At 39.3% G+C, this 27527-nt stretch overlaps 1 protein-coding gene across 2 annotated transcripts in view; it reads right to left on the reverse strand.

The window, feature by feature from the left end:
• Window positions 1-8861: 8861 nt before the first annotated feature.
• gask1a (golgi associated kinase 1A) overlaps window positions 8862-27527 on the reverse strand; it is an 85324-nt gene continuing 66658 nt past the window's right edge. For both annotated transcript variants that reach the window (XM_080039089.1, XM_080039087.1), the window contains 2 exons: window positions 13655-13758; window positions 8862-12167 (listed from right to left, as the gene is read on the reverse strand). In XM_080039089.1, the coding sequence (XP_079895215.1) occupies window positions 11963-12167; window positions 13655-13758 (309 nt within the window). In that variant the 3' untranslated portion in view covers window positions 8862-11962. The remainder of the gene's footprint in view (window positions 12168-13654; window positions 13759-27527) is intronic.

Raw genomic sequence — 27527 nt, forward strand, 5'->3', positions numbered from 1 at the left:
AGATTTTTATATTGGTATTGTGTGTGCAGTGCACGATATGATGGTTTGGATAGGTCTTCGTTTTAATTGATGGTTAGATTTGGGTGTTTCTCTGCCCCACCTCATGATGAGAGTGTACATGTTTACTAAATAAGCAAAAAGTTTAAGTTTTTATTTTTTTCAGTTTCTGTGAATAAAGATGCTGTCTACCAACACTTATTGTGTCTGTTTAATGTGTACAAATAGAAACAACAGGTTTTGGTTTCAGTCCTTGCTAGTCAGGTGGTAGGATGTCCTAGAGTTTGAGAGGTTCCTCCCAGTAACGATGAGGTCTCTGCTTGGATCTGTCAAACGATTAACATTTTTAATAATTCTACCATTCGAAATAGGCCCAAAATTCTACCATTCGAAATAGGCCCAAAAAAAAAAAAAAAAATCTGTATATTGTATGAATTGAAAGATAAAGGACATAATATATACATTTAAATGTAGTTTTATTAATTGAACATCCAAATGATGGTGTAAATACTGCAAATAAATTATAATCAACTAAAACATATGCTACCACACCATACTTCAATTTGGCTGTCTCTATTCCTATGTATTTGAGCAAATATAGCATAGGCTGTTATAATAATGGCATTGGTGAATCCATGGTTTTGCATTCCTGAATACAACCTGATTGCTGTTTGTGCGTGTGTGTGTGTGTGTGTGTGTGTAGAAAAGGCCCCAAAGTTCATAAGTTAGTGTTTGATATTTCTTACAGTGTGTTAAGATGTTTTATTCAGTGTGGATAACTGTCAGTTAGGGCCGTGACGTCAGTCGGCCGGAGAGTCTGTTTAGTAAGTTTCCTTTCTCTTCTCCCTCGGTCAGATGTGCATGTTGCTGCAGTAATCAATCATTCCACATGTGAAATGTGTTTATTTGAGTTTATGTGAATCACCCGTGTGTGAGTAAGTAGCCTACATGCAGTCCCGATCGCTGTTATGAGTTAGTTAGGCTATAGTTTATGCATGTTAACGGCCACGATTCGCGGGTCGCAGCAAAAAATTAAAGTTAGAACAAATTTTCAAATGACCTGTAATTGATTTGAATATATTCTAATACCCCCTCAACATTAGCTTGGTTTACTGATAGGTCAAGAGGGTATAAAATAGGTCAAACTGATAGTGAAGTTAGAAAGCGCCCTCTGCTGGGTCAGAAGGGAAACTACTTTGAATGCTTATGAGACTGCAGCACTCATCGAACAGGAAATTACAGTTTGAATATGAACTTTTCATCCCACCTTCTAAAAAGTGACAGCCCTAGTATATATCATTTTCACATGTCTCCTCATGCACTGTGTCTTGTGTACTTTCAGGAGATGAAAGAAATAGCTGCAGAAATCGACTTCTGCTCCAATATCTTGAAACATGTCAGGACTAAATCAGTCACAATAGGTTTGAAGTACACGAGACAGGATCACAGGTCATTTCATATTCTATAAGAATAAGATATTAACTAATGCCTACAACCAGTAGAAATAAATGGATCAAAAGTGATTGGATGGATGTCTACAGTTTTTGTATGCCTGCAAGGCAAAGCCAGTAGCAACACTTATAACAGTGAAGGGGTCTACCAATTTCATTGTTGGGATTGAAGTTGGCACCTGTGTTAGATGGAAGAGCAGTGCAGATAAGTATACATTGGCGTAATGACGTGGCTCGCTTTACCTGTGGATAAGTAAACTGGTTCTTTAAAAGGTTTTTTAGTTGAACCACCCGCAAACCAGCATCAGAACAGAATACAACCAGATTTGTGTTGGTAGAAAAGGGGCATGTGCCTATGTTACACCACTCAAACACAACGGTAGAAGTAGTATAATAAAAGTAAAGTTTAATTTATTTGCAGCACGTAGAGACACACAAACAGCCAGTTCAGAGTCAGGAGTTCAACAACTAAAAAAACTAATCAAGCCACCCACTGGCCAGGAATGGAAAATGCATTATGGGTAATTCCAGGTGCTACATTCCTCCCCTGCAAAATAAATGTTATCCTTAACATTAGCTAAATGTTCTAGTACCACATGAACTTTGAAAAATCAACATTTACTCACAATGGCAATATCTTTCTTTTGAAAGTAAGTAAATAGTTTAAGAGCATTTCACAGGTTTTACCCTTATAATATATCACTATTGCATACCATGTGATATAATCACATTTTACTCTTAAATGACAAAATTAAGCATTTTAAACTTCAGTTTAGTTACCTCTGAGCAGTTGCAACAATAGTGTAATTATATGCGTTTTCTTTGACCCAAAACCATTTCTGTTCATTCAATATCTTCTCCGGAGACTTCTCTTTTTTCATAGTCTGAAATATAGCTTTTGGAAAAAAAGTTGTCTAGTGGCACAACTTGCCCCCGGTGTGGTGTAAGTTGTGCCTTTGGAAAGAATACCATGGGGTATATTGTGCCATTGATATACAGTGTGTTCCAAATTATTATGCAAATTATATTTTTCTCAGATTTTCCTAAATAGTCGATGCAAATGACAGGCAGTATACATTAAGTCATCAACCGTTAAAGTATTCACATTTTATTGAACAAACCTCCCAATGATAACAGTATTTTTTTTTAAATAAAAAACTCAAAATGCACTGTTCCAAATTATTATGCACGACAGAGTTTCAAAACATTTTATAGGTTGTAAAGAACTAAAAATGGCCATTTGTTGAATTTGCAGAATGTGGAGGTCATATTTATTGAAATCAAAAGCTATTTCAATCAAAAACATCTTAACAGGCCAAGTTACATGTTAACATAGGACCCCTTCTTTGATATCACCTTCACAATTCTTGCATCCATTGAACTTGTGAGTTTTTGGAGAGTTTCTGCTTGAATATCTTTGCAGGATGCCAGATTAGCCTCCCATAGCTGCTGTTTTGATGTGAACTGCCTCCCAACCTCATAGATGTTTTGCTTGAGGATGCTCCAAAGGTTCTCAGTAGGGTTAAGGTCAGGGGAAGATGGGGGCCACACCATGAGGTTCTCTCCTTTTTATGCCCATAGCAGCCAATGACACAGAGCTATTCTTTGCTGCATGAGATGGTGCATTGTCATACATGAAGATGATTTAACTACGGAAGGCACAGTTCTTCTTTTTGTACCACGGAAGAAAGTGGTCAGTCAGAAACTCAACATACTTTGCAGAGGTCATTTTCACACCGTCAGGGACCCTAAAGGGACCTACCAGCTGATTCTGGCCCAAAACATGACTCCACCATCTCCTTGCTGACGTCGCAGCCTTGTTGGGACATGGTGGCCATTCACCAACCATCCACTACTCCATCCATCTGGACCATCCAGGGTTGCACGGCACTCATCAGTAAACAATACTGTTAATTAGTCTTCATGTATTTCTGAGCCTACAGGCCCAGACTGACTACTGAAGGGAAATAAAAATTGAGCGGAAGTACGTAGGCGGGCGGTGCCAGGCTAGAATTTTGTACTTAAAACCACAAAAAAACAAGCAGGCTAAATGACGTCTGTCTATGACCCCGCTTCCACTTGGCATTAACATCTGATTTGTCATCTGATCACATGAATACAGCTCTAACTACAGGTGGAAACACTCTCAAGACGCATTGAGATCGGATCACAAAAACCACATTAGCTTGTGTCTGAATTCAAATAGAAGTGTAAACAGCAATGTGACTCTTGTCCACATTAGGGACCTCCTACTCAACTGCCGCCCCCTGCCTGAGCGGAAATACGTTGAAAATGCATCACTGTTCATGCAGCTTTTATAGAAGCCTCATGAACGTTAGTTGCATCCGCCAGTATTGCAAATGACAAGCTTTCTGTCCTCTGTTTTCATTTCACTGCGTAAATCTGAAAACACGGAAATCGCTGCTATTGACTGGTGCGCTGCAAGCCAGCGACTTCCTGTTCTTATCTGCTTAAAAATAAAAGTCAACTCGCGTTTGGCTAGTAATAGGCTTTTAATGTGAAGGCGCACAGGAAATATCCTGTTCGCACAAGCAGTTACTTTAATGCATATAGAAAGCCGTGTAGCCTACTGGTGGTGGTGATAAGAGTGTATCAGAGGCAGACGTTAGAAAAGCCGCCCGGGGAGCACCAAAGTGTAGGGCTGGCCCGAATTATTCGAATATTCGAATACTCGTTCGGAAAATTAGTATTCGGAGTTTAAATTAGTATTCGGAGCTTCGTTTTTTTTTTTTTTTTTTTTTTTTTATAATTTTTTTTTTTTTTTTTTTTTCAACATTTTTTTTTGCAAGAAGCTAGTACTGCAGTATAATGTCATCAAATAATTTTATATTTGGATATAAAAGTTAGTAATATTGTAGTAGTAGTAGTAGTAGTATTGCTCATTTAGGAGGATATTACATCACTAAGTGTCATAGCGCATCCATTACTTCACCTCCGAGCGCGTAAATCTTCAACAAAATATGCAGATACTGTCAAAATCGGTTCCAGGGAGTATATAGGGATTATTAACGTTTAAAAAAAAAAAAAAAAGATTTAATTTTTTTTTTTTTTTTTTTTTGTTGTTTTTGATGGTGTGTTTTTCTGGAACGAATATTCGAATATTCGCTCGGAAAAACCAACGAATATTCGAAGCCTGAAAAATGGTATTCGGGCCAGCCCTACCAAAGTGGCGTAATAACTTACTTGCCTAAGAGTTTTTACTTTTATATACTATCTATGATATTTACCCGCATTTGGCGAGTGTTAATGTAGAGCCCTCTAAGCAGTGTTGTGCATCGCTCCTCTTTGTCTAAATGTCACCTGTAATTATCTTTGCACGTAATGCATTTTAATAGCAAATGCGATTAAAACTGTGGCACTGTACAGCCCTTTATGTTACTTTACTTGTTTGAAGCCCACCGGTTAAAAACAGCAATGCAAACGGAAATGATATACGTGTTGATTTACATACAGAGCGGGTAAATGCAATCCGATCACAAGTAGACAAAGAAGTCACATGTGGACAGACAAGTGTGAACACACGGACTGAGAGCTGGCCACCTTTGATCGGATTACCAAAATCACATCATAATCCCAGGTGGAAACAGGGCCTATCACCAACTACAGACAGCGCTGCACCACCACAGGTGCGTCCTATTTGCCCAAAGCATTCCATAACACATCCATTGTAGTCTAGATGGAAGAATAGGTCCACGCGCATAGGGTGTCTTTTTTTTTGCAACCTGTTTTTTTCTAATCCTTGAAGTGTCTATTTTAAGATTCTGCCAGGTAACAGGCTGAACTAAGGGGTTTTGTGGTTTATTTTTAACAGTTTATTAAACATTTACCAATTTCGAAAATGAAAAAAGCAAAATTAAAGAAAGCATAACTTTTGAAGAAAAAAACATACAGAGACAAATTAACACATTTGTCCATATAATTCTGACTCAGGGAATTCAGTAAAATAGTTATTTTTAACATTCAAGTACATTGTCCCTGTTTTTCTGGACAAAAACTGTGAAAAACAGCAAAAAGAAATTTATTACATCTATATTTTCTTTTTTTATTATTAAATAAACTAATAAATGTCGTAAAAATGTAACTGTTTAGCAGTAGCTAACTATTAAACTAACTAACTAACCTAGAATTTTGATAAGAACTACATATTCCTACTCCCTACAGTCCAGGGAATAGGTATATGCAGTTCAAATTTAGAGTCTTGGGCCTGCCATATATAGTCTACTTGCCAGCCCATAGGGCCCCATTGTGAACCCAGACATGTTGAGTACCCCAAAGTTTTATGTTAGAAATGTAAAGTATGGGTCCCCAGTAGGTAGAAACTGCCGGATGCTAACTTGCATATGTTGGGCAATTAGCGTAGCATAGCATAATTAGCATAATTACCATATTGACAATATTTCAGCAACTGCTTTGCCGATTTGGACAATATTGGAGTGGTTTTGGGGATTATTGAGGATGATAAATCCATTTCTGACATTTTCAAAATTCAACATGGCCGTTAAAACCGGAAGTGGCCATATTTCCACTCAAGGTGGGACGATTTTGATGAATTTGGAGTCTATTTTCCGGGTTATTTATATGCTTAATACATTGGCTATCACAACAACCTTTGTGCTAATATGATACAGGAAAACCTAGTTAATTCCTATACAGATCCATAGTTAGGTAGCTAGCTAGTTAGCACATTAGCTAGCATGCTAAGTTAAAGCAGAAGTAAGCAATTTGATTATTTTAGCTTTCTTCTTGTCATGTCGTCCTTACAAACATTTTACTGTCGCGGAACTCTCACGTCACATCAGGTGTCAGGGGAGGGATTATTCTGACCAACTAGATCAACTAAAACTTAGTGACCGCCATATTTAGAAACAAAAAGCTACTCCCAGACCGTCGATTTTGATGAATTTGGAGTTGATTTTCAGTTTATATATGCTTAATACATTGGCAATCACAATTAGCTTTTGGCTAATGGGATATAGGAAACCCTACTGAATTCCACTCCAGATCTGCTCGCGACTTACCTTGCCTGATACTGGAAAATATGTAAAATTCCGCTAATATTCGATGGTTTTACCATAATTTTGTTCCCTGAATGCCATGTACATGTACTTCAGTAGTTTCCAGCATGTTTTAAATAGTGCCACTGTCTTCCTCATCCTTAAAAATGTAGGATTAGCCACCAGAACCAAGACCCTAGGTGGTCTAGAACCTAAGCTACATGTAAAATAACAACCGTCGGCGTCCATTTTTAAAATGGCCGCCACTGGTGCCATAGGAAAAATTGGTGATGGCCCTATAGCCAAAAATCTTCCTTAAGGCATGCTCTAACAGTGTGCCAAAGCTCATATTTGTATCATCAAAAGCACAATTCCTTCATATATTGCACCTACCTGATGGACTATATGGCAGGCCCAAGACTCTAAATTTGAACTACATATACCTATTCCCTGGACTGTAGGGAGTAGGGAGTAGGAATATGTAGTTCTTATCAAAATTCAAGGTTAGTTAGTTAGTTTAATAGTTAGGTACTGCTAAACAGTTGCATTTTTACTACATTTATTCGTTTATTTAATAATAAAAAAGAAAATATAAATGTAATAATTTTTTTTTTGCTGTTTTTCGCTGTTTTGTCCAGAAAAACAGGGAAAATGTACTTGAATGTTAAAAATAACTATTTTACTGAATTCCCTGAGTCAGAATTAAATGGGAAAATGTGTTAATTTGCCTCTGTATGTTTTTTTCTTCAAAAGTTATGCTTTCATTAATGTTGCTGTTTTCATTTTCGAAATTGGTAAATGTGTAATAAACTGTTAAAAATAAACCACAAAACCCCTAAGTTCAGCCTGTTACCTGGCAGAATCTTAAAATAGACACTTCAAGGATTAGAAAAAAACAGGTTGCAAAAAAAAAGCCACCCTATGCGCGTGGACCTATTCTTCCATCTACTATAGAGCCCTTTGCCCTGCTTTATTTACGCTTTACTCTTTAATCCTGTGCGGACCGTGTCCACAAGCAACAGGTGCAGCTATGCTATCATCGCACCCCTTTTGCACAGAGTCAAAGGGCACTATAGAAGCGCGATAAATCTGCGTTATTTTTTTTAAACGTGTTATTTTTTCTGTGATTAATTAATAGAACTCTAGTGGAGACGTGGGCGACCCGATTTCGGATAAGCGGTTGAAGATGATGATGACGTTAATTTGACAGCCGTAGAAAATAAAATTCAAACAAAGAAATGTAATTATTTTTTGTATCGCTTTTTGAGATGATCTTCTTTGTCACAGTAAAGGCCTGCTCTATTAATATCTCATATAAAGGGTGCTAAATTGTGTATGATCGTTATGACTACTGTTATAAAGTGTCATTCGGTCAATTATGTCACCGTTATTGCAACGTGTCGTTGACACTGTATGAAAGATCTTTATAATGACAACCTGTGATGAACTAATACATCATTTCTTGTCCATGTCTTGGTCATGACAACTTGACATTAATTAAGCAATAACATTACCAAATCAAATCAAATCAGTTTTTTGTATAGCCCAATATCCCAAATAGACATTTGCCTCAGTGGGCTTCACATTCCATACAGTATGACACCCTCTGCCCTTAGACCCTTAGCTCGGCTGAGAAAAAACTCCCAGTAAAAAACCCTTTACCGGGTTTCAAAAAATGGAGCAATCTCGGAGAGTTGACAGAGGAAGGGATCCTTCTCCAAGGATGGACATAATGCAGTAGATGTCATATACAGAAAAGATGACCTAGCTTTATGTTGAGCTAATGCTAGCAAATTAGCCACGTAGCATTTCTGCTAGTTGGCTTCCTGTCCTGTTAAGCTAATGCTAGCTAGCTAGCCTCGTAGCATATTCATGTCAAAGTAGGCTTTATCATCAAATGTAATAAAAAAAACTATTTAGGGTTATTTGGTAAGATTACAGTAAACATTAATTTATGGAAGTTTTGACGTGCTGTCATGAAACCTTTATTTTACTGTCATGAATGATTCTGTTTTCCTCAAGTTAAGTGAAACCATTTGGACATTTCAATAATATGTCATGAGACCTTTATTACACTGTCATGACTGTGCCAGTTTGTGTCCAGGTGTGGTGTGGAAAGAACATCTTTCTATTTATTTTTAACCCAGCAAAACTACATGTAAACATATAGTGCTTAACAAAACAATTGTGAAATTAACTAATTGATTCACAATAAAAATTAGTAAAGCATTTTATACTTTAAGATCAAACATTATTCAAACCCTACAATGGACAACGAATGGCATTTAAAATGCTTTCATTCCAGCGGTTTTTCATTTATTTCCTTCAAGCACACTGCTTCAGGAAAGAAGAAAACAAAAGTCTGTTTTAAATAACATTCAAAACACAAAATATACTCGTTTTTTAGAGGCTCAGTACATAATATTAAGTCTATTAGCCCTGATAGCCTATATAACTAGGTGGCTGTAATGGTAGCTAGCCAGATGAACAGCAACACATGTCAACAACTAAAATTACTTTTCATCTACAAATTCTTATCGCAGCTAAACTGTGCTGTGCTGATCTGCTAATATCAGAAGATACACTTCAGGTTTGTCGGCCAGAATACCACTTAAGGCCCAATATGTCAGAATATGAAGCAAGAGAGATGAGATGAGGAGTGAGGATTGACCCGCTGTTTATTTCTCCTTTTTTGTACAAGCACAGCAGCATACAGAACCCGGGAAAAGAACAGACGTACAGACGCTCAGGCTGACTGACGTCACCTCCGCTAACTGACAGTTACTAGGCCTACGTCATTTGCACTAAATAACACACTTCTTAATAACAGTATAAGGAAATAATAATCACTAACTTATTAACGTTGGACTCCAAAATTGCATCAAAAAGGGGAGAAGTTTCTGTAGCATGTATTGTTGATTTATTATGATTTTTTAAAGTTTAAAATTTAGAAGAGTTTTGTCATCAGGGGCCTGTTTCAGGAGGCAGGGTTTACAAACTCTGAGTTCAACCCTGCACTCTGAGTTGACCAACTCTGGGAAGAGCAACTCTGGGTGATCAGTTTCAGAACAGGTGATCAGTGTTGGGTCAGTCAACTCAGTCTGCTCACATTTGGTTAAGCGTGTGCGTAAAAGCCATCATCAATGGATCGCTGATAACATGATTCACCATGGAAACAGGAGAATCAAATGCTTGATCCTCCCACTTATTCACTTCTGAAAAAAAAACCTTCCCCACGTCTCCACTCCTCCCACTAGAGTTAGAAATATTAATGAATGAGGACTTGTTGTACGGAGAAGAATTAACAGGGATATTATCTCATAACTCTGATCTAATTACCTCGACAATTCAGAAAAAATGGGGCAAAATTTTTTTGTTAAAAGCATCATTACCTTTTCCGTATGAGAAGCAATGGCCTATTTTAAAAAGTTACGCATATCAGCAGCAGCAAAAGTATTGAGCTGGTGCGGCACAAAATAGCTGACAGCGTTTTATATTCGCTGTATAATAGCCTAGGTAGTCAAGCTATAATCATGTGCAGTAAACAGACTGTCGTCCTTTTTTAAATGAGGAGTGACGGATTTAACGTCAGACAAATTAGGCGACACTTTTCATTGAAGAGCCTGATTGATTTATGACCAAATCCATGTTCCTCAAGTGATCACGGTTTAAATGATTTAATATTTTCTATAGGCCTATTCATATTAGGCTAATTCATATTTAATGAGGCTCCTCTGTGACTTTGGGATCACACAAGTGAACAGTAGGCCTAACGATCGCGTGCAGCCTCAGCATGAAACATTTCAACCTGACAGAAATCTGTTCAGTGGCACAGATGTAAGAAAACTCCCTTTAATAAAAAAAAGTATGAGATACAATACAAATAGGTTTATTAATCTGAATGTAGAGCATGTTCATAGTGTGTTAGGTGGCCGCCTTTATGAACGACACAAGGGCTGAGAATACTGATCAGATAAATGATCGATCAAATGTAAAAATCATCAGGAAATGATAAAAACATCCCGATGGAGACTTCTATGGAATGATTCTGCTTCAAACTGTACATTGTGACATGCTTCCTTCAGTTGGAGCTGCAGCGTAAAGTCACACAAACTCAGAGTCGGTTCCCTCAAACCTAGCAAGCAGGTTAAGGTGCGGCCACACTACACGCGTTACACACGCGTGTAACATCGGCAATTTTTCCATAGGGAACCATTCGTTTACGCTCGTAGATGCGTTACAAGCGCTAAAGCAACACTCTAGGCGCGTTAGCCGCGTATATACGCACCCAACGCGCCTACGCACAGAGTTCAAAAAGCTTTTTACGCTCCTACGTGTGACGCTTAGTCGCGTTGGCCATTCAGCGTTGGGCTTGACCCGACGTCACATACATTGGCACGGTCGGAGAACAGTGTACACAGAGGCTGAGAGACACCGAGGAGGAAAATGTATTGCGAGCGGCCGGTGCTGTATGACAGCAGCTCGGGAATAGAAGACGTGGGGAGAGTAAACCAGGAGAATGGACTTCCTGGTTTATTCAGTGAATATGTGTAGCTGTGCTTTAGCCGATGAACCAAGTTAACGCCGGATAGCATTAGTTAACTCACCCGGTTGTGTGCGGGCGGCTAGCGCCTCATATTATGAACCCAAACATGACGGCTATGTCCGGGGGACTTTCACGACAACTACAGCGAAGCACCGGTGTTTATCTACGCCAGTCACGGTCCCCTGTCACAGCCAGGTAGGGTAATGTTGGCTACTTGCCTTTATTTTGTGCCGCCGTGCATCGATGCTGCTGTAACTGTGTTTGTTATGTAGCTGCCTTGCTGTTTGTATGAATTTCCGAGCGGCGTGAATATGCAATGCTGTTTTAATGCTATGCTATTTGAGCTGTTCAGTTTGTCTTTTGGCACAGTTGTTGGCCGTGTTGTTGTTTTTGTGTGGACATGCACACTGTTGTGTCGGGTCGGGTCTGATCGCAGCCATGGTTGATTAGGGGAAATAAATTGTCGGGAGGGAGACTAGGCACGTTACACGCGTAGAACCATTTTTGACATAAAATGATCAAGCAACATTTTAGCTGCGTTACGCGCGTAGTGTGGCCGCACCTTTAGACTCACGGCGTATGTTGCCGCAGTAACGGATTCTGAGTTGCCTCAAAACCCACTTCCTGAAATGGGCCCCAGGACTACTAGCATACAAATAAGACTGATTCACTTTGGCACAGGACTGGACTGTGTGTGCAAAGTTTAGTGAGTTCACACATGGGAACATGGATTTCCACTGAAGAAAAAGGAGAGGAATACTACTGGCAAAAGAAGAGGGTAGCATTGCTGCTTGGCCTGAAACATTTCACATCTTAAGGTTCTCTTTATGCAGGAACCCTTTTATTTTGGTACAGCATGTCTCTCTTTGATTCCACTAAATAGATGTCAGAATCAGCTCATCAAATCCAATGATGTGATTCTATTCTGTTTGAGTTTGGTGGTGTCAGTTAACTCACAGGTCCCTCTCAGGCTGTAGTTTCATGTTCCTGATGTACTGCAGTAGAAGCTTGCCTCTGCGCTCTACAGTGTGGATGAGAGGCCTGATCCCACTGGCGCCTCCTCGGCTGGCCCACAGCTCCCTGTCTGAGTAAAGAGAGCGTAGAAGAAGACTCTCCAGACAGCCCGACTGGAGCACTGACACTGCTTGTTCTGGAAACCTGACAATAGAAACAGCATTGAATTGGATGTGTTTAGCTCTGCTGACTTGTTTACCGTCTAGGTCTAATGAAAGCCTCTCTAACGGCTGAAATAGCCTTTCTACCTTACCGTTATTACTGATTCTAAAGCGATAAAGCCAAGTTGCCTTTTATCTTAGCATCTTTAGAGACGCCTTACCACTAGCATTGCAAATTAATACAAATAAGAACGCTTTGTTTGCACAGCAGATTGTAAAAGTGCCTTACAATTAAATATGCAAGATTTTAATGAGGCTGGTGCTAAAGGAAAGGTCAAAAGTGTCAAATTCACATTTTTACAATAATATTTTTTGTAATTGTAGTCAACTCGAATCATGTCCATTCAAGGCAGGGAAAGGCTCCAGTATGAAGCAACCAGACATTGTCTTTCAGAAGATAAATGTGACGTTCCCTTGGAAAACACTTGTTTCATAATATAACTCCCGAAACTTGGCAACTAAACTCCAGACAATTTTGCCTCAATGTTCCAAACCTTCCCTACAGGGAGTTTTCAGGACTCAGCAAGGCTGCTTTCACCTGATACTGTATCTTCTGTCATTCACTCTAAAGGCCTAATTCCACCGGCTGCCTGTCCGGTCCTTCTCCTGTCAGGTTTTTACTTTGGTCAGTGTGTGAGCGTCCACTAGCTCCGCTGCACCGTCTCTCTGCTCCGCTGCTGCTCCAGCTGTCCGCTGAAATACGCACTGCTTCTATTTCTGCTGGATGCCGGAGCTCATCGCATCAATTTAGCACAGAACACATCGAGAGAGACAGGAGCACAGACGCCGACAAAACAATAAAACCTCCGGTTAATTTTCAAAATAAGACACTCGGTGTTCACTGCAGGTAACAATCTCAAAACAGAGACACATACAAGCATGTCCACTGTTCTTTTACTCGTTCAGATGGAAACAATAACCTTCCGTGCGTTCGTTGTTGTGTAAATACCATATAGGAGAATCATATTATCAAGAGCGGTCACCCGTCACATTTATTACCGCGGGAGCTCCTCGGTCTCGCGACTCCAGCTGTTCAGCGGAGCTGGCCGTGCCTGCTTTGAAAACGGAGCCGTTGGGTGTTGACGGACGTGGGCGCACGGAGCAAAATCGTTGGACAACGCACGCACAGCCAGTGGAATTCCGAGGTAACTGTTCAGAAAATGTTCAGTTCATGCAAACAACATGTGAAAACTGGAGTTTATACAAAGGGTAACTTCTATCAGTCATTCGGCATGAATCCAATGCAAACCTTGTCTGAAAGATATTGTAAGAAAACAATTTGATTTGAAAGTTGTTAGATGTGTTTTATTTTCTCATGAAATATTTTCTTACATCAGTGTTAGGATCTATAAATCACACAACACAGAGTTGGAAAGGCATTTGCAATCACAGCATGGATGCCAGAGTATAGAAAAAATTTAAGAACTTAAATGTGTATCTCCGTGCTTTGAAATGGTGTGTTACACTCACTCATCGATGCCTTCAAGCAGCCTGAAGTTGAGGTTGTCCTGGGACTGCTGCGGTCTGCCAGCGTTGTCTATGAACACCAGTCTGGAGGGATCTGCCTTTCTCACCTGAACAAAGGGACAAACACACAGTCAGCAGGAAACCAAAGTCTCCTGGGCTGGGCACCACCTGAACAGACAACACCACTCAGCAGTGAAGAAGGCACAGCAGCAGGATCCTCAGGAGAAATAACCTGCAGGAGCAGCTGCTGGTGTCCTTCTATGGCTGCTCCATGCTGCCGTACTGTAGCTATGTGCTACATCGGATGCTAATGCAGCGGTTACAGGTGGTTCAGATTAATCCTGCTATTAGAAATTAATCTGAAGATTAATAATACCTTAATAATTTATTAAAGTTCAAAGGGGCACCACCATTCATTTAAGAAATGGAAAAATAATAGTAAATTGTCTCGTTTAATCAATGATTTATTCTCAAATGTTGATTAGTTTAATGTTCAGTTAAATAAATCAATATTAATAAATCCTGTGCTGTGTCTGAAATCGCGCACTTCTGTACTTACACTTACTTTTTTGAGTGCACTTTGCGCAAAACCGGAGAGTGTGCCAAAATGCAGTGCACTGTAAATTCCTCGGTCGTGCACTCAAAACAGTCTAAAACGTGAGTGTGGAGCGATGGACACTTTCCACACTCAACGGCCGCCATCTTGCCTACGTAACGGAGAGGACGGGACATTCTAATCAAAATAGACGAGCTTGAAGCAACCATGGAGACGGACGCGCTCTACAAAAGTTAAATTACACGTTGTTGTTTTTGTTTTTCCACGACTAATGTGCCTGTTTTGGTAACACAAGCAGAAAAAAATATGCAAAGTAAAGTCAAAATGCAAAGTAATTTCCGGTAGGTGCGCGACGGCAGTTGTGACAGTACACTGTAGAAATGAGAGCACTGCGTCTATAAGTAAGTGTACTGTAGGGATAATAAAGTGCACTCAATGTAAGTGCACTTACCTAAGTGCGCGATTTCAGACACAGCACTAGTCTCAATGATCATTTCCATAAAATAATGTAATCAAATAATTACTATTATAAATTTGGTAATATGATCTTAAAGGCCTACTTCACCGGTTTGAATATGAAGGTGTATTGAATTCTGAGATCCTATGTAGTATAAATGTGCAAAAAAAATTAAAATCGGTTCATCCTAGCCTGAGAAAAGGCAGAAAGAGGGTTTTTTTAACCCTATATTTCTCTTTCTCGTGACATCACAGAAAGAGAAATATAGGGTTAAAAAAAACGTACTTTGTAAATATTACTGTGATGTCACAGTAAAAGACATCACAGTAATATTTACAAAGTAAGTTTTTTTTAACCCTATATTTCTCTTTCTGTGATGTCACGAGAAAGAGAAATAGAGGGTTAAAAAAACACTCTTTCTGCCTTTTCTCAAGCTAGGATGAACCGATTTAAAAAAAAATCGCACATTTATACTACATAGGATCTCAGAATTCAATACACCTTCATATTCAAACCGGTGAAGTAGGCCTTTAACACTAAAGGCTACAGAATCATTGTACTTGTTGGTTGCGGACTTCCCAATAATATTCACACAAATGAATGACAGAAACTTTTAGTTACAAAAGAAAATGCATGTAATTTATTAACACAAAGTAAACAAAATCCAACACATTTAAAAACCACTAAAACTAAAGCACACAGAGAGAGAGAGAGAGTGTGTGTGTGTGTGTGTGTGTGTGTGTGTGGGGGGGGGGGGGGGGGGGGGGGTATCTGTGTCTGTGAGTGCATGTATGTGTAGATGCAAATTGGCCGGTCTTTCACACCTTCCTCCCTGTGGTGGGGGAAGAGAGGGAAGAGAAACAAAAGGAGCCTTTGGCCAAAGGTTCCTTTAAAGGTAATTCAAATCAACATAAATGTTTGGGTATCTAACCAATAAGTTCAATGTAATATCACAGTATTGTAAACCCAATTACTAAGTAACAATGAACAGTTCAAAATCAGTAAATATACATTTCCAAGTTAACAGTCCTTTAAGCCATGTGTTCTGGCTAAGCTAAGCTAACTGCCCAGTGGTTCATACGATACCAGATGCTGATACACAGCGTTTGTTGCAGTGTGAGAGGTTCTGGATCCTTTGGCATGAAACAGGGGTTTTGCTTCGCGGGTCGGTCTTGATGCAGTTCGGATGAACTGGTGCTCTCTGGATCTTCAGTAGCAGCATGCTAACTGGCGTTGTTGCCTCTGGGCTACGGTTGTAGCTCTTAGCTTGATTCTTAGACCCTGTTTCCACCTGGCATTAACATCTGACTTTTTGAATCTGGTTACAAGTGGACAGCTCTCAGTCCGTGTGTTCCCACTTGTATTTTCAAATGTGACTTCTGTGTCTACTTGTGATCGGATTCCATTTACCCGCGCTGTATTTAAATCAACACGTTCATCATTTCCGTTTGCATTGGTGTTTTTAACCGGTGGGGTTCAAACAAGTAAACATTCAGTGCCACAGTTTTAATCGCATTTGCTATTAAAATGCATTACATGCGAAGATAATTACCAGTCTAGGTTGACGAGATATGCTACTGTCTCATTTGGACAAGGAGGCGCGATGCACAACACTGCTTAGAGGGCTCTCGCCAAATGCGGGAAATCTCATAGATAGTAGCCTATATAAAAGTAAAAACTCTTAGGCGAGTAAGTTATTACGCCTCTTTGGCTGGTGAAAGATGTGTGTTTACCGGGCGGCTTTTCTAACGTCTGCTACACTCTTGTCACCACCACCAGTAGGCTACACGGGCGGCTTTCTGTATGCAGTTAAGATAGGCTACTGTATATGCGAACAGAATATTTCCTGTGCGCCTTCACATTAAAAGCATGTTACTAGCCAAACGCGAGTTGACTTTTATTCTTAAGCAGATAAGAACAGGAAGTAGTTGCCTTGCAGCTCTCCAGTCAATAGCAGCGATTTCCGTGTTTTCAGATTTACGCAGTGAAATGAAAACAGAGGAGTAAGCTTGTCATTTGCAACTCGTTCATGAGGCTTCTATAAAAGCTGCATGAACGCCAGTGATGCATATTCAACGTATTTCCTCCCAGGCAGGGGGCAGCAGTTGAGTAGGAGGTCCCTAATGTGGACACAAACCACATTTGTGTTTCCACTACCAAATGAATGCGAACACAAGAGACGTAAACCACCTCCGAATGTGGTTTTTGTGATCCAATCTCAATGCGTCTTGAGAGTGTTCTCACCTGTAGTTAGAGCTGTATTCATGTGATCGGATCACAAAAACCACATGTTAATGCCAGGTGGAAACGGGGTCTTAGCTTCTTCGTCTTAAGGGTCTGGCCTTGGTGGGAGCTTGGTTCGTTTTCTGGTTCTTCTGGTTGAGAGGGGCTTCACAGCTGTTTGGACAGGCCGTGTTGTAGAGCCTGGATCAGGGAGACCAGAGCTTGTCTGGGTCCAGAAGGTTGAGCTACCCCCGGTCGGGGTGGTTAGCCAGGCAGGAGAGAGCGTGCTACCTTCCTTGAGGTCGTAGAGTAGAGCGTTCCACCACCTCAGAGGGTGGTTGAAGAGGAGAGAGCACCGAGCACCTCGGATGGTGCTTGAAGAAGAGGCTGGCTGCACCACTCCGTTCGGAGATGCAGAGACAAAGAGAGAGAGCTGTATCAGCTCACTAGCTGTTATCAGAAACAGCATAAGACTTCTGACCAATGACAGAAGAGACAGGGGGGGGACATCCTGGCTTGGGCTGGCTAGGACAGAGGAACTGATAGGTGTGAAAACACAGATAAAAGCCTTGGCTCAAACATTGGAATGTTGGGGGTTTTGACACCAACATTTTGCTGTAGAGTCAGAAACAAAATAATTCACTTTAGAGTCAAAAGTCTTAATGAATGAATGAACCCATGTACATATTCACTACACTAACAGCTCTGGGCCCGGTTTCCCCGAAGCCTTCTTAACGCTACGTCATTCGTAACCACTAATCAGAGTTCCTTCTTAACATTTTGCCTGTTTACCGAAACGTTCTTTGCTACGAATCTCTTTCATACGTCATACGTTGGTAAGGTTGGTCTGGAGCGCCCTTAGAGCCTTCTTTGCTCTATAGTAGTGATGTTTCAGCTCCTGACGCTAGTTGCCGCCACTTTACAGTAACACCTCGTTTCAACATACTATGTCACTCGTGTCCGTTTTACGCTTGGTGCTTCTAGTGTCCAACGGAAGGAAATGTGGGGTCTGTGTCTCTGGCGATGCCGCTGCGATCGCAGGGACTCTCACTTGTGTCATTAAACTAATAAATCTGACTGTATTTCATATCAAACGGACACAGCGATGACTGTATTAAATAACAAACTGTTAAAAACGATCCAACTGTATATAGTGTATATCACGTAGGCCTATATTCAGTGTTGGGAGTAACGCGTTACAAAAGTAATGCATTACTGTAATGCATTAAGTTTTGCTGTAACGCGGTAATGTAAGGCATTACAAAAAAAAAATGGTAATATGTCACTCGGTACAAATCTCTGTAACGCGCGTTACAATGCATTTTAAACCCAACATTTACTGGTTTGTTGTTTTTATACAAATTGGCCAACACCGCGAGATTCGCAGAGGAGAAAAAAACTTGCGCTAATGTTAACTTTGTGTTACTGCTAGAGGAGAAGAAAACTCCATTTGCTGCTACAATTGATTCCAAAGATGCGCTACTAGCTTCCGTCTCACTGCCCAAGTTTAAGCTGCGCTGGGTAAAAGAGGAAACCAGAAGAGACCACATCACTCACCTGCTCCTCATCAGTTAATCAGCCCCAGTATATATCTCAGTTCAGTTCCCTCAGTCAGTTGCCAGATTGTCAGATGTCCTAGTGTGTTCACCCAGCTTTCCAGCATTCGGATTTCATCCTGTGTTCTGAGCCTGTTCGTGTTTCGACCTGTCTTTGGACTTTCCCTTTTGCCTGCCCCAACTGGACTTGTTTGCCACATTGTCTTACTACCTGGTTTGTCATCCACTTCATTAAAATCTATTTTTGAATCTGAACTGTTTCCTGTGTCCTGCAATTGGGTTCTTGTCTGTCTTTCCCTGAAACCCTGACACACAGTAAAAGTTGATGGCTTTGTCGATTCATGCCTCTGACACGTCGACTCCCAACATAATGAGTCGAGGCTTTGAATTCAATGCTGGGGATGTTGCGCTCTTTGGCGATTTCCCGTGCCTTTTTATAGCCTACTATAGTCTCAGCCCACCGCGTTCTCTCCCCCAGCGCAAAAACGCACGTCCCAGCCGCTTCAGAGCGAAAAAAAGAAAAGAAACAAGGTGGACACAGGCCCTTAAGATGAATAATCGCTCTGGTAACGGGCATTCCCTTACTGGACGCCGAATATTAGACCCCAAATATAAGACGACCCGACTTTTTACGACCTTTTTGTAGGGGAAACCCCCAGTCTTATATTAAAACCATCACCGCTGCATGTAACACTATTACATTGGTGAAGTTTGTATTTATCAATGTAGCGAGTTGCGAGACAAGTGCAGGCTGAGCTTTTTTTTCAGCACCCCCTGTTAAGAATATGTTCCCGCGGCTATGTGCGCGTCTGTTTTATGTTGGCGAGCCTGAGTAAGTAGCCTATATTATAGAGAAGTTTCACATCAGGCCAGCCTATTATGTAGCCTAGTGATGCGGCGAGTCCTTTTATTTATTTATTTATTTATTTTTGCCTCGCACCCGGCCGAGAGTCAAGCAGCTCCGCCGGGCGGAGTCCGCCCGACAGCATGTCATTCGAATAGGCTGCTGCATCCAAATCATCCCGCAATCACCAATTTGATACCAGAAAAGTTGCCAGCGTGTCTGTTTCTCCCCAGCGCACATTCAAAATTCCATTTAGTCCAGGACTAGGCTTAATCCATGTCTGTGAAACTGGCCCTTAATGTTTATAAATATCCTATATTAACCATACATTAATTAAGCATGAACCAAAAGTTGATTAATATAATAATAAGCATTAATTAACTGTTAACAAATGTCATTTTTGTAACATTACTTAAGCATAATTAACCATTTATTAATGCTCTTTGTGACCCTTATTGTAAAGTGGAAACAATTTATCCATTAAGTGACACTTAATAAATGCACACCAGTGCTGAATAGGCATTACTGAATTATAATTAACCTTAATAGGCATTACTTAAGTGTAATTAACCATTTATTAATGGACTTTGTGACCCTTATTGTAAAGTGGGAACCATTTCTCATGAATTAACACTTAATAAAGGCATACTAGTGCTGATTGAGCATCACTTAAGCATAATTAACCATTTCTTAATGTTATTTGTGACCCTTATTGTAACGTGGAAACCATTTATCACTTGTTACACTTAATACATGCAAAACAGTGCTGAATAAGTACAATCCATCAGTCAACAATGCTCTTTGTGACCCGTGTACATTCTCTATAATAACAATATTAAACATACTGAAAATACAAAAATATTTCCAACTGGAAATCAATTCATGACATCATTCTGTTATCAACACAATTCAGTCACAATTTTAAAAATAAAGAAAATGTTATTTTATTTTGAATCTTTAGTTTTATTTGGGAACACGGCTCTCACATTTGATATGAATATCGTCAAAGAATTCCAAAATAGTTTCTTCAACAAATTATATCCAGTTTAATGATTTTCTCTGAAAGGAATACACAGGAGGAAATGGATCACTAACATCAATGGTGAAACAAGACACAGTGACTCAGCAGTTAGGTTTAACAGGTAAATGTAAAATATATGTATTTTCTACTCTCTTCCTTGAAATGTGTATCATTGTTGCAACATAAACAAAAGTAAAATACACTAAGAACATAACAGTTCTATTTTTAATCATGGACTGAAGATAAAACAAAATAATGATCACTCTATTGTGACTAAACACTAGTTTAACCTGGTCTTATCACTGTTATTTCAATGAGCACATATGTAGGGGAGAACGGGGTAATTTGTCACACGGGTTGGTTGTCACAATCGTTATATCTCGGAACCAGAAGGCGCTGTCTGTGAAATTTTGGTATGTAAATATCCAGAATTGGGATCAGAGGTCACCTACATAGTCTTCCTTGGAGTTAGACCGCTGAATTTGAGGTGAGACGACTGTTTGTGTTTTTCATGTCAAATTGAAAATATTTAGCTCCTCAGTATTTTTCTTCTAGGCTTTTACACAATGGGTTTATAACAAAACACTTGTTACCCATACAAAGTGTGAAGGGTAAACTATAGTTTAGATTGTGGTTAGCAAGCTAATTAGTTGTCAGATGGTTGTTGGCCTTGATGCTAGCAAGAAATTCAAGTTGGGGTTGGTCATCACATTTTTTGGGGGGTTGGTTGTCACATGTTATCTCAAGGCTGCAGCCAGAAAAGGAACCCAATAACGAAATAAATTGTCAAGCTGTATCCTCACTGACACCCCAGAGAAGGAAAGAATAGAGCAGGAAAAGGCAGCTAGCATGCAAAAGAAAAAAGGGCAACAAAATCAAAACAACCCAGTGCATCCCAAACTAGACCAGCTGCCAAGGCTACAGTAAGTTATGTAGGCCTATTTGTCAACTTGACAATGCAATTAAACTTTCAAATTTAGTTCTACTTTCTTGCCTTCTTTTTAAGATTATTCCCATTAAGATAACATTGTGACAAACAACCCCATAGTGTTTGACAACCGACCCCTTGATGGGGTTGGTTGTCACAATGTGTAAGGGTGTCTTTGATGATTAATTTCTTCTTTATTACAATAAGATAGAAAAAGTGAGGGGTACACATTTCAAGCCAACACCTTAAGCTTCAATTTAATGTAGGAATGACTATTGAAAGATGTTTAGGTGATAAGCAATTCTCACTAGAGTAAAAAGTGTGCCTACTTACCCCGTTCTCCCCTATTTCATTTAACCTTTATTTATACTTGAAAGATCAGTTAAGGGGTGACCCTCATTTATAATCTCTCGCTCTCTTTAGATCCAGTTCTTGGGTTTGCTGGCCACTCCAAGCCTGTGCTCCTCTCCAAAGCAGCTGGAATCCAAGAATCTTAAAGATATTTTTTTGGGGCATTTTTATGCTTTTATTGATAGTGCAGAGAGACAGAGGTGAAATGGGGCAGAGAGGGGAGTGACATGCAGAGAACGACCGCGGGCGGGAATCGAACCCAGGTCTGCTGCTGGGCCCGGCCCGGGAGGGGGACGCCTTACCAACTGAGCTAAAGGCGCCCCCCTTGCCATTAGCCCAACAAAATTATTGATGAGTTAACCAAGATTTTCGTGAGATGATATAGTGGCGTGTATGTAAGAAATGAATAATGTGAAATATTTTAGCGACGCAGCCTCCCGCTAGCATAACAATGTTAGCGTTAGCGTTGCAGCTAGCTTGCTAACTAACTATATGAGCACCGTTAGCATGAGGCTTGCGCTGGCTAGCTTCACAGGTAACTTTTAGCAGTAATTGTAGGTGGCTAAATAAAGTGTGTGTTTATAGACACCAAACCATATGTGAATACATGTTAGCATTTTCTATATTCAAAGTGCACGTTGCTATTCCAGGCTAAAATGGGTTTAAGCCGAGCATGTGTTGTGTAGATATTAGGGCTACATGTTTTTTTAATGAAAAAATAGTGTCCACTTGTTAAAAGTTCAGTGAGAATTTTATTTGATTAAGGTACCAAAGATATTTCAGTTAAGCAATTAATAATAATAATACAGAATGTGGAACCGTAATGCTATGCTATAATGATTTAGATAAAGGAAACAAAAATGCATTTGAACTGTTTACTGATTATTTTAATTTTTTCCCTACATCAACTGGGTGATTAGACAAGATTCTTGGATTCCAGCTGCTTTTGAGAGGAGCACAGGCCTGGAGTGGCCAGCAAACCCAAGAGCTGGATCTAAAGAGAGCGAGGGATTATAAATGAGGGTCACCCCTCAACTGATCTTTCAAGTATAAATAAAGGTTAAATGAAATACATATGTGCTCATTGAAATAACAGTGACAGTTAAACAAGTGTTTAGTCACAGTAGACATAGAGTGATCATTATTTAGTTTTATCTTCAGTCCATGATTAAAAATAGAACTGTTATGTTCTTAGTGTATTTTATTTTTGTTTATGTTGCAACAATGATACACACTTCAAGGAAGATAGTAGAAAATACATATATTTTACATTTACCTGTTAAACCTAACTGCTGAGTCAGTGTGTCTTGTTTCACCATTGATGTTAGTGATCCATTTCCTCCTGTTTGTTCCTTTCAGAGAAAATCATTAAACTGGATATAATTTGTTGAAGAAACTATTTTGGAGTTCTTTGACGGTATTCATATCAAATATGAGAGCCGTGTTTCCAAATAAAACTAAAGATTCTAAATAAAATAACATTTTCTTTCAGGCATTTCTTTCTTTCTCAGCTGAAATTTGTTCTCTCACACTTTGAAAACCCCTGGCTTAAGTGATGCTCAATCAGCACTTGTATGCCTTTATTAAGTGTTAATTCATGAGAAATGGTTCCGACTTCACAATAAGGGTCACAAAGTCCATTAATAAATGGTTAATTACACTTAAGTAATGCCTATTAAGGTTAATTATACTTCAGTAATGCCTATTCAGCACTGGTGTGCATTTATTAAGTGTCACTTAATGGATAAATTGTTCCCACTTTACAATAAGGGTCACAAAGAGCATTAATAAATGGTTAATTATGCTTAAAGTGCGTATTGGAAGTTAGATACTGCAGTGAAGAATCATATAGGAAAGAAATTCTAGTATAACATTTTAATATTTGTTTTTATAAACCTACACTAGAAGTGGCCTCTGGAGCCGTTTTTGTGATACAATTTTACTTCTGCATCTCAAAACGAGTTTTCGAATGTGACGTAGCAATTGGTCGACGAACATTCTAATCCATAGACTACTTGGTGAGGGAGATTGAGTTATGGTGAGAGGAAAATCAGTGGAGAATCGGTCTGGTGAGTGACTGGCATTAGAGTTAATGTTAGCTTATGACAGAAAATGCTGGACATATTTCAACACTTAACAGTCAATCACTTTACTGGTATTAGGTTATGAAGCTGCATGATGTGTAACTCCACACTACCTCTTGCATCGCTCTCTCTCTCTGTCTCTCGTCAAGCGAGAGACAGAGAGAGAGAAAGAGAGAGCGAGAGAGAGCTAACGACAGAAATTACGACATTTACCTCTGTTGAGTGAGGTGAACTTGATGCAACTTTTTACTTGTGCATATCTTGTGACATTTGTATATCTTTTTGTCATAGGTAAAAGTAGGATATTTGTAATGAAACAGAATAGAGTGTGAATGCTCATCAGGTTAAAAACTGACCATAGTAGGGGGGAGGACCATAGGGCCATAGGAAGTAGTAGGGGGAAGGACCTTATATGGCCATACAGTAGGAAGGAGTAGAGGGAGGGGGCTACCGGGGTTCCCCCGTGCAGCTGTTCCTTTTTCACTCCTCTCCCAAGTCTCATTGGTTCTCAGTTCACTATATAACAGCCCGTTTGGCGCAGAACTGGGCATTACTATATACTATATAGTTTGTCACGGTCTGTTCCAGCACACTCTATCTGTCCCTTCAACCATAGAGGCAGAAGAAAAACTTAGAAAACTGTGAGTTCAAAATACTCTGAAAACACTTCCTTGAAACTCTTGACACAGATGACTTGGTCCAATGGTAAACGAAAAAAGGGGGAAATGATAGAATAGGAAATCGGACAGAATGTAAAGGAAGTAGCAAGATATTGGTGGTCTAACAAGGCTCCTTTAGTTGGGCAATACCTGTTTAAGTCCTTATCATGTTTGAAAATTTCGAAGTAAAGCTTTAGACGATACTTATTTGGCATGCATGCATATGTCTGTGTATCGTTTCAAGATTTACAAAAATTCGGAAAAGAGATCAAGTCAACAGATATTAGGGGAAAAAGAACTCTATTGAATGAGTTATAGGCATACAACCTCTTTTCTTTTCCTTTCTTGTCCATTTTATGTATTATACCTATACTCTTTTGTATTTTGTAAATAAAATCCCTTAAATGTTGTAAAGCCTCAGTTGTGAATTAGTTTATAACTGGAACAGAAGGACTTTAGGTATAGGTTTGTTCTTCAAAGAGATGGTTCCGTCCTCGGGGAGGTAAGTACAATTCGATTCCACACAACGGCACATTACTGATTTAAAACACACACAATCTCATACACCTAATCTTTAAAAATAAAAGAATAGGTTATAATACCTTCCCAGGTTTAAACGAGGATGTTTAAATTCTGAAATAGTTAAATTCTGAAAATAGTACATCTGTTCTATTTTACTAGAAGGGTGGTTTACAAAACTAAGTTGCGTACAACTTATAAGCAATAACTTGTGAATGATATCTTCCGTGAAAAAGGAGGAGGATTTTCTGAAGCAATATTTAAAAGGGTTTATACTACACGGAGATCGGCATCATCATTAAGGATGAGGGGGTTCTGATGAAGTAAAACGCTGAACACGGTGGTATATATTGAATATTGTACTTTATTTAGAAGTAAACTCAGGTAGTCCAGAGGGTAAAATCCCGCGCTTTTAACCGCAGAGGCCGGGGTTCGCATCTCTTGCAGGAACTGTGGTGAGAGGAGAGACTTCTTTATGAAGAAATAATAAACAAATAAAGCATTGTGTTACAAATTGGTTAATACGGGTTTGATAGGACATAACTAATAAACTTAGATACTAGCTTTTCATTATAGATCAGACTTTGGAAGTCGAGATCGCTTTACCTCACACACCTTTTATTTGATAGGTGCCTGTGTGGGAAAGCCAATGAGCTCAGCTGAGCAGAGCATGTGCTGCAGGGAGGTGGATCCCTTCTGGGCTCTGGTGGAGACGCTAAACACCAGACCAGACATAACATGCCTGACTCAGTATCCAGGTTTAGCTTTGAGCCCCTTAGTGCTCCAGATAGCATACCTGAGCTTCAGACAGGAGCATGGCCCTCTGCAGGCCAGCAGACACGAGTATGTCAATCAGTATAACCCATAACAGAAACTATTATCTCCAATTAATTATTCCACACCATGCAGCTAATGTGTCCACAGGAATTGAAACCACACCGATTGTTTTCTACAATTAGAATATAAGCCTTGAGGGCAAAAGTAAAGTAAATAAGTCTTGATGCCGAGTAAACACGTAAAGAGCTTACCCCACCAAGAAATCACAAATGTAGGGCTTTTTAAAATATATATTTGGTTTAACGTATATATGGTCAAATGGAAAATACAAATTAACCAATTTAAAATTAGAATGCACTCATAATAGCATACCTCCTAGTATAGCTGTTTAATCCTCAGATATTTTATTAAGAGAAAATGTTAAATTTTATATCTGGCTCTAGATAAAACTACCCCCAATCCTCAGGTGTTTCCAGAACAAGACTTTATTACAAAACACAAAACTAAACTAGTAACCTTATCCTTGGTCTGTGGCTTAATTCTTTACCAAATTTAGTGTGTAGGAGCTTAGCTCAAAACAGCACCTTTGCTCTCGGAATCAACATTCTTATGTTTTGAAAAACAAAGAAAATCCTACATATTATTTTTCAATGGGCATGTCCATAATAGATTATGTATAAATCTATAACTATTTTTAACTTCCAATACGCACTTTAAGTAATGTTACAAAAATGACATTTGTTTATTATTATATTAATCAACATTTGGTTCATGCTTAATTAATGTATTAAATAAGGTTAATATAGAATATTTATAAACAATAAATAATGTATTAATTAATACCTTAGTTAACATGAACACATTAGTAAATGCTTACTACACACATTAGTTAACAGTTAACTAATGGTTAGTTAACCCTTATTAAGCATTAACTAACCATTAATTAGCATCTGAAAATTTAGCTAGATAACTTCCCTGATGAGAGGACCTACAGCTATCTGTGTACATGATGAAAAACAGGGGTGACAGTACACACCCTTGGGGTGAACTAGTGTTGTTTTTGTCAACGAAATGTATGACAAAATATCGTCGTCAACGAACCTTTATCACGTGACAGAAACGAGACGAGACGCAACGTAAATGGTGGTCATGTGACGAAGACTATAATCAAATATATAATGCTTTATTGTTGACGAATAAAAACGTGACTAAATGTAGTTTGCAAAAACGAAAACTCTGCTAAAATATATTTTCATGTTCATTGACAAAAACGAGAGGACACGAAATGTTATAAGGCTATTTTGTCTCGCCATTATTATTATTTTGGAATATTTCTGTTTCCTGAGTCTCGGGGCTGCGAACAGGCTACGGCTTCAGATTAAAAGCATTTCACTAGTTTAACATGAGCATTTAACTAGACAAATGTGAGTTGGCTTTTATTTTGAAATAGCAGGAAGTTAGCAGGTGACGTTACTTCCTCAATCCCCACTCGCGGCAATACAGAAGCTAACAAAGCATTATCCCCCAAAATCAATAACACGGAGAAAATGACTGCTGAACATTTACATTGCGGGCTGCAGCCTGAAGTTAGGCTAACTGTCAATATGCGGCCAAACGTACTCGCGTCGTCTTGACTGGATTCCTGTCGGACATTAACCATGACTCCTGTGTTCCCTGCTCTCCTGATACATGCAAAGTCATGTTGAAAAAGTATTCCATTGTTTTCTGAAGGAGTAGTAGCCCTGTTTGTAGACGTCTATCCATCAAAACTATGACGTAGGTCCTTAGCAACGGTCATTATACCCTTGACAGCGGTCTTGCTGAAAATAACAGACCTGTAGAATGCCGTGATTTACATAGGATTTTCAAAGTGCCATGTATTAAGTTCTGTCAACAAATTC

Source organism: Ammodytes marinus (genome assembly GCF_949987685.1).
Source record: "Ammodytes marinus genome assembly, chromosome: 13".
Classification (NCBI taxonomy): Eukaryota; Metazoa; Chordata; class Actinopteri; order Uranoscopiformes; family Ammodytidae; genus Ammodytes; species Ammodytes marinus.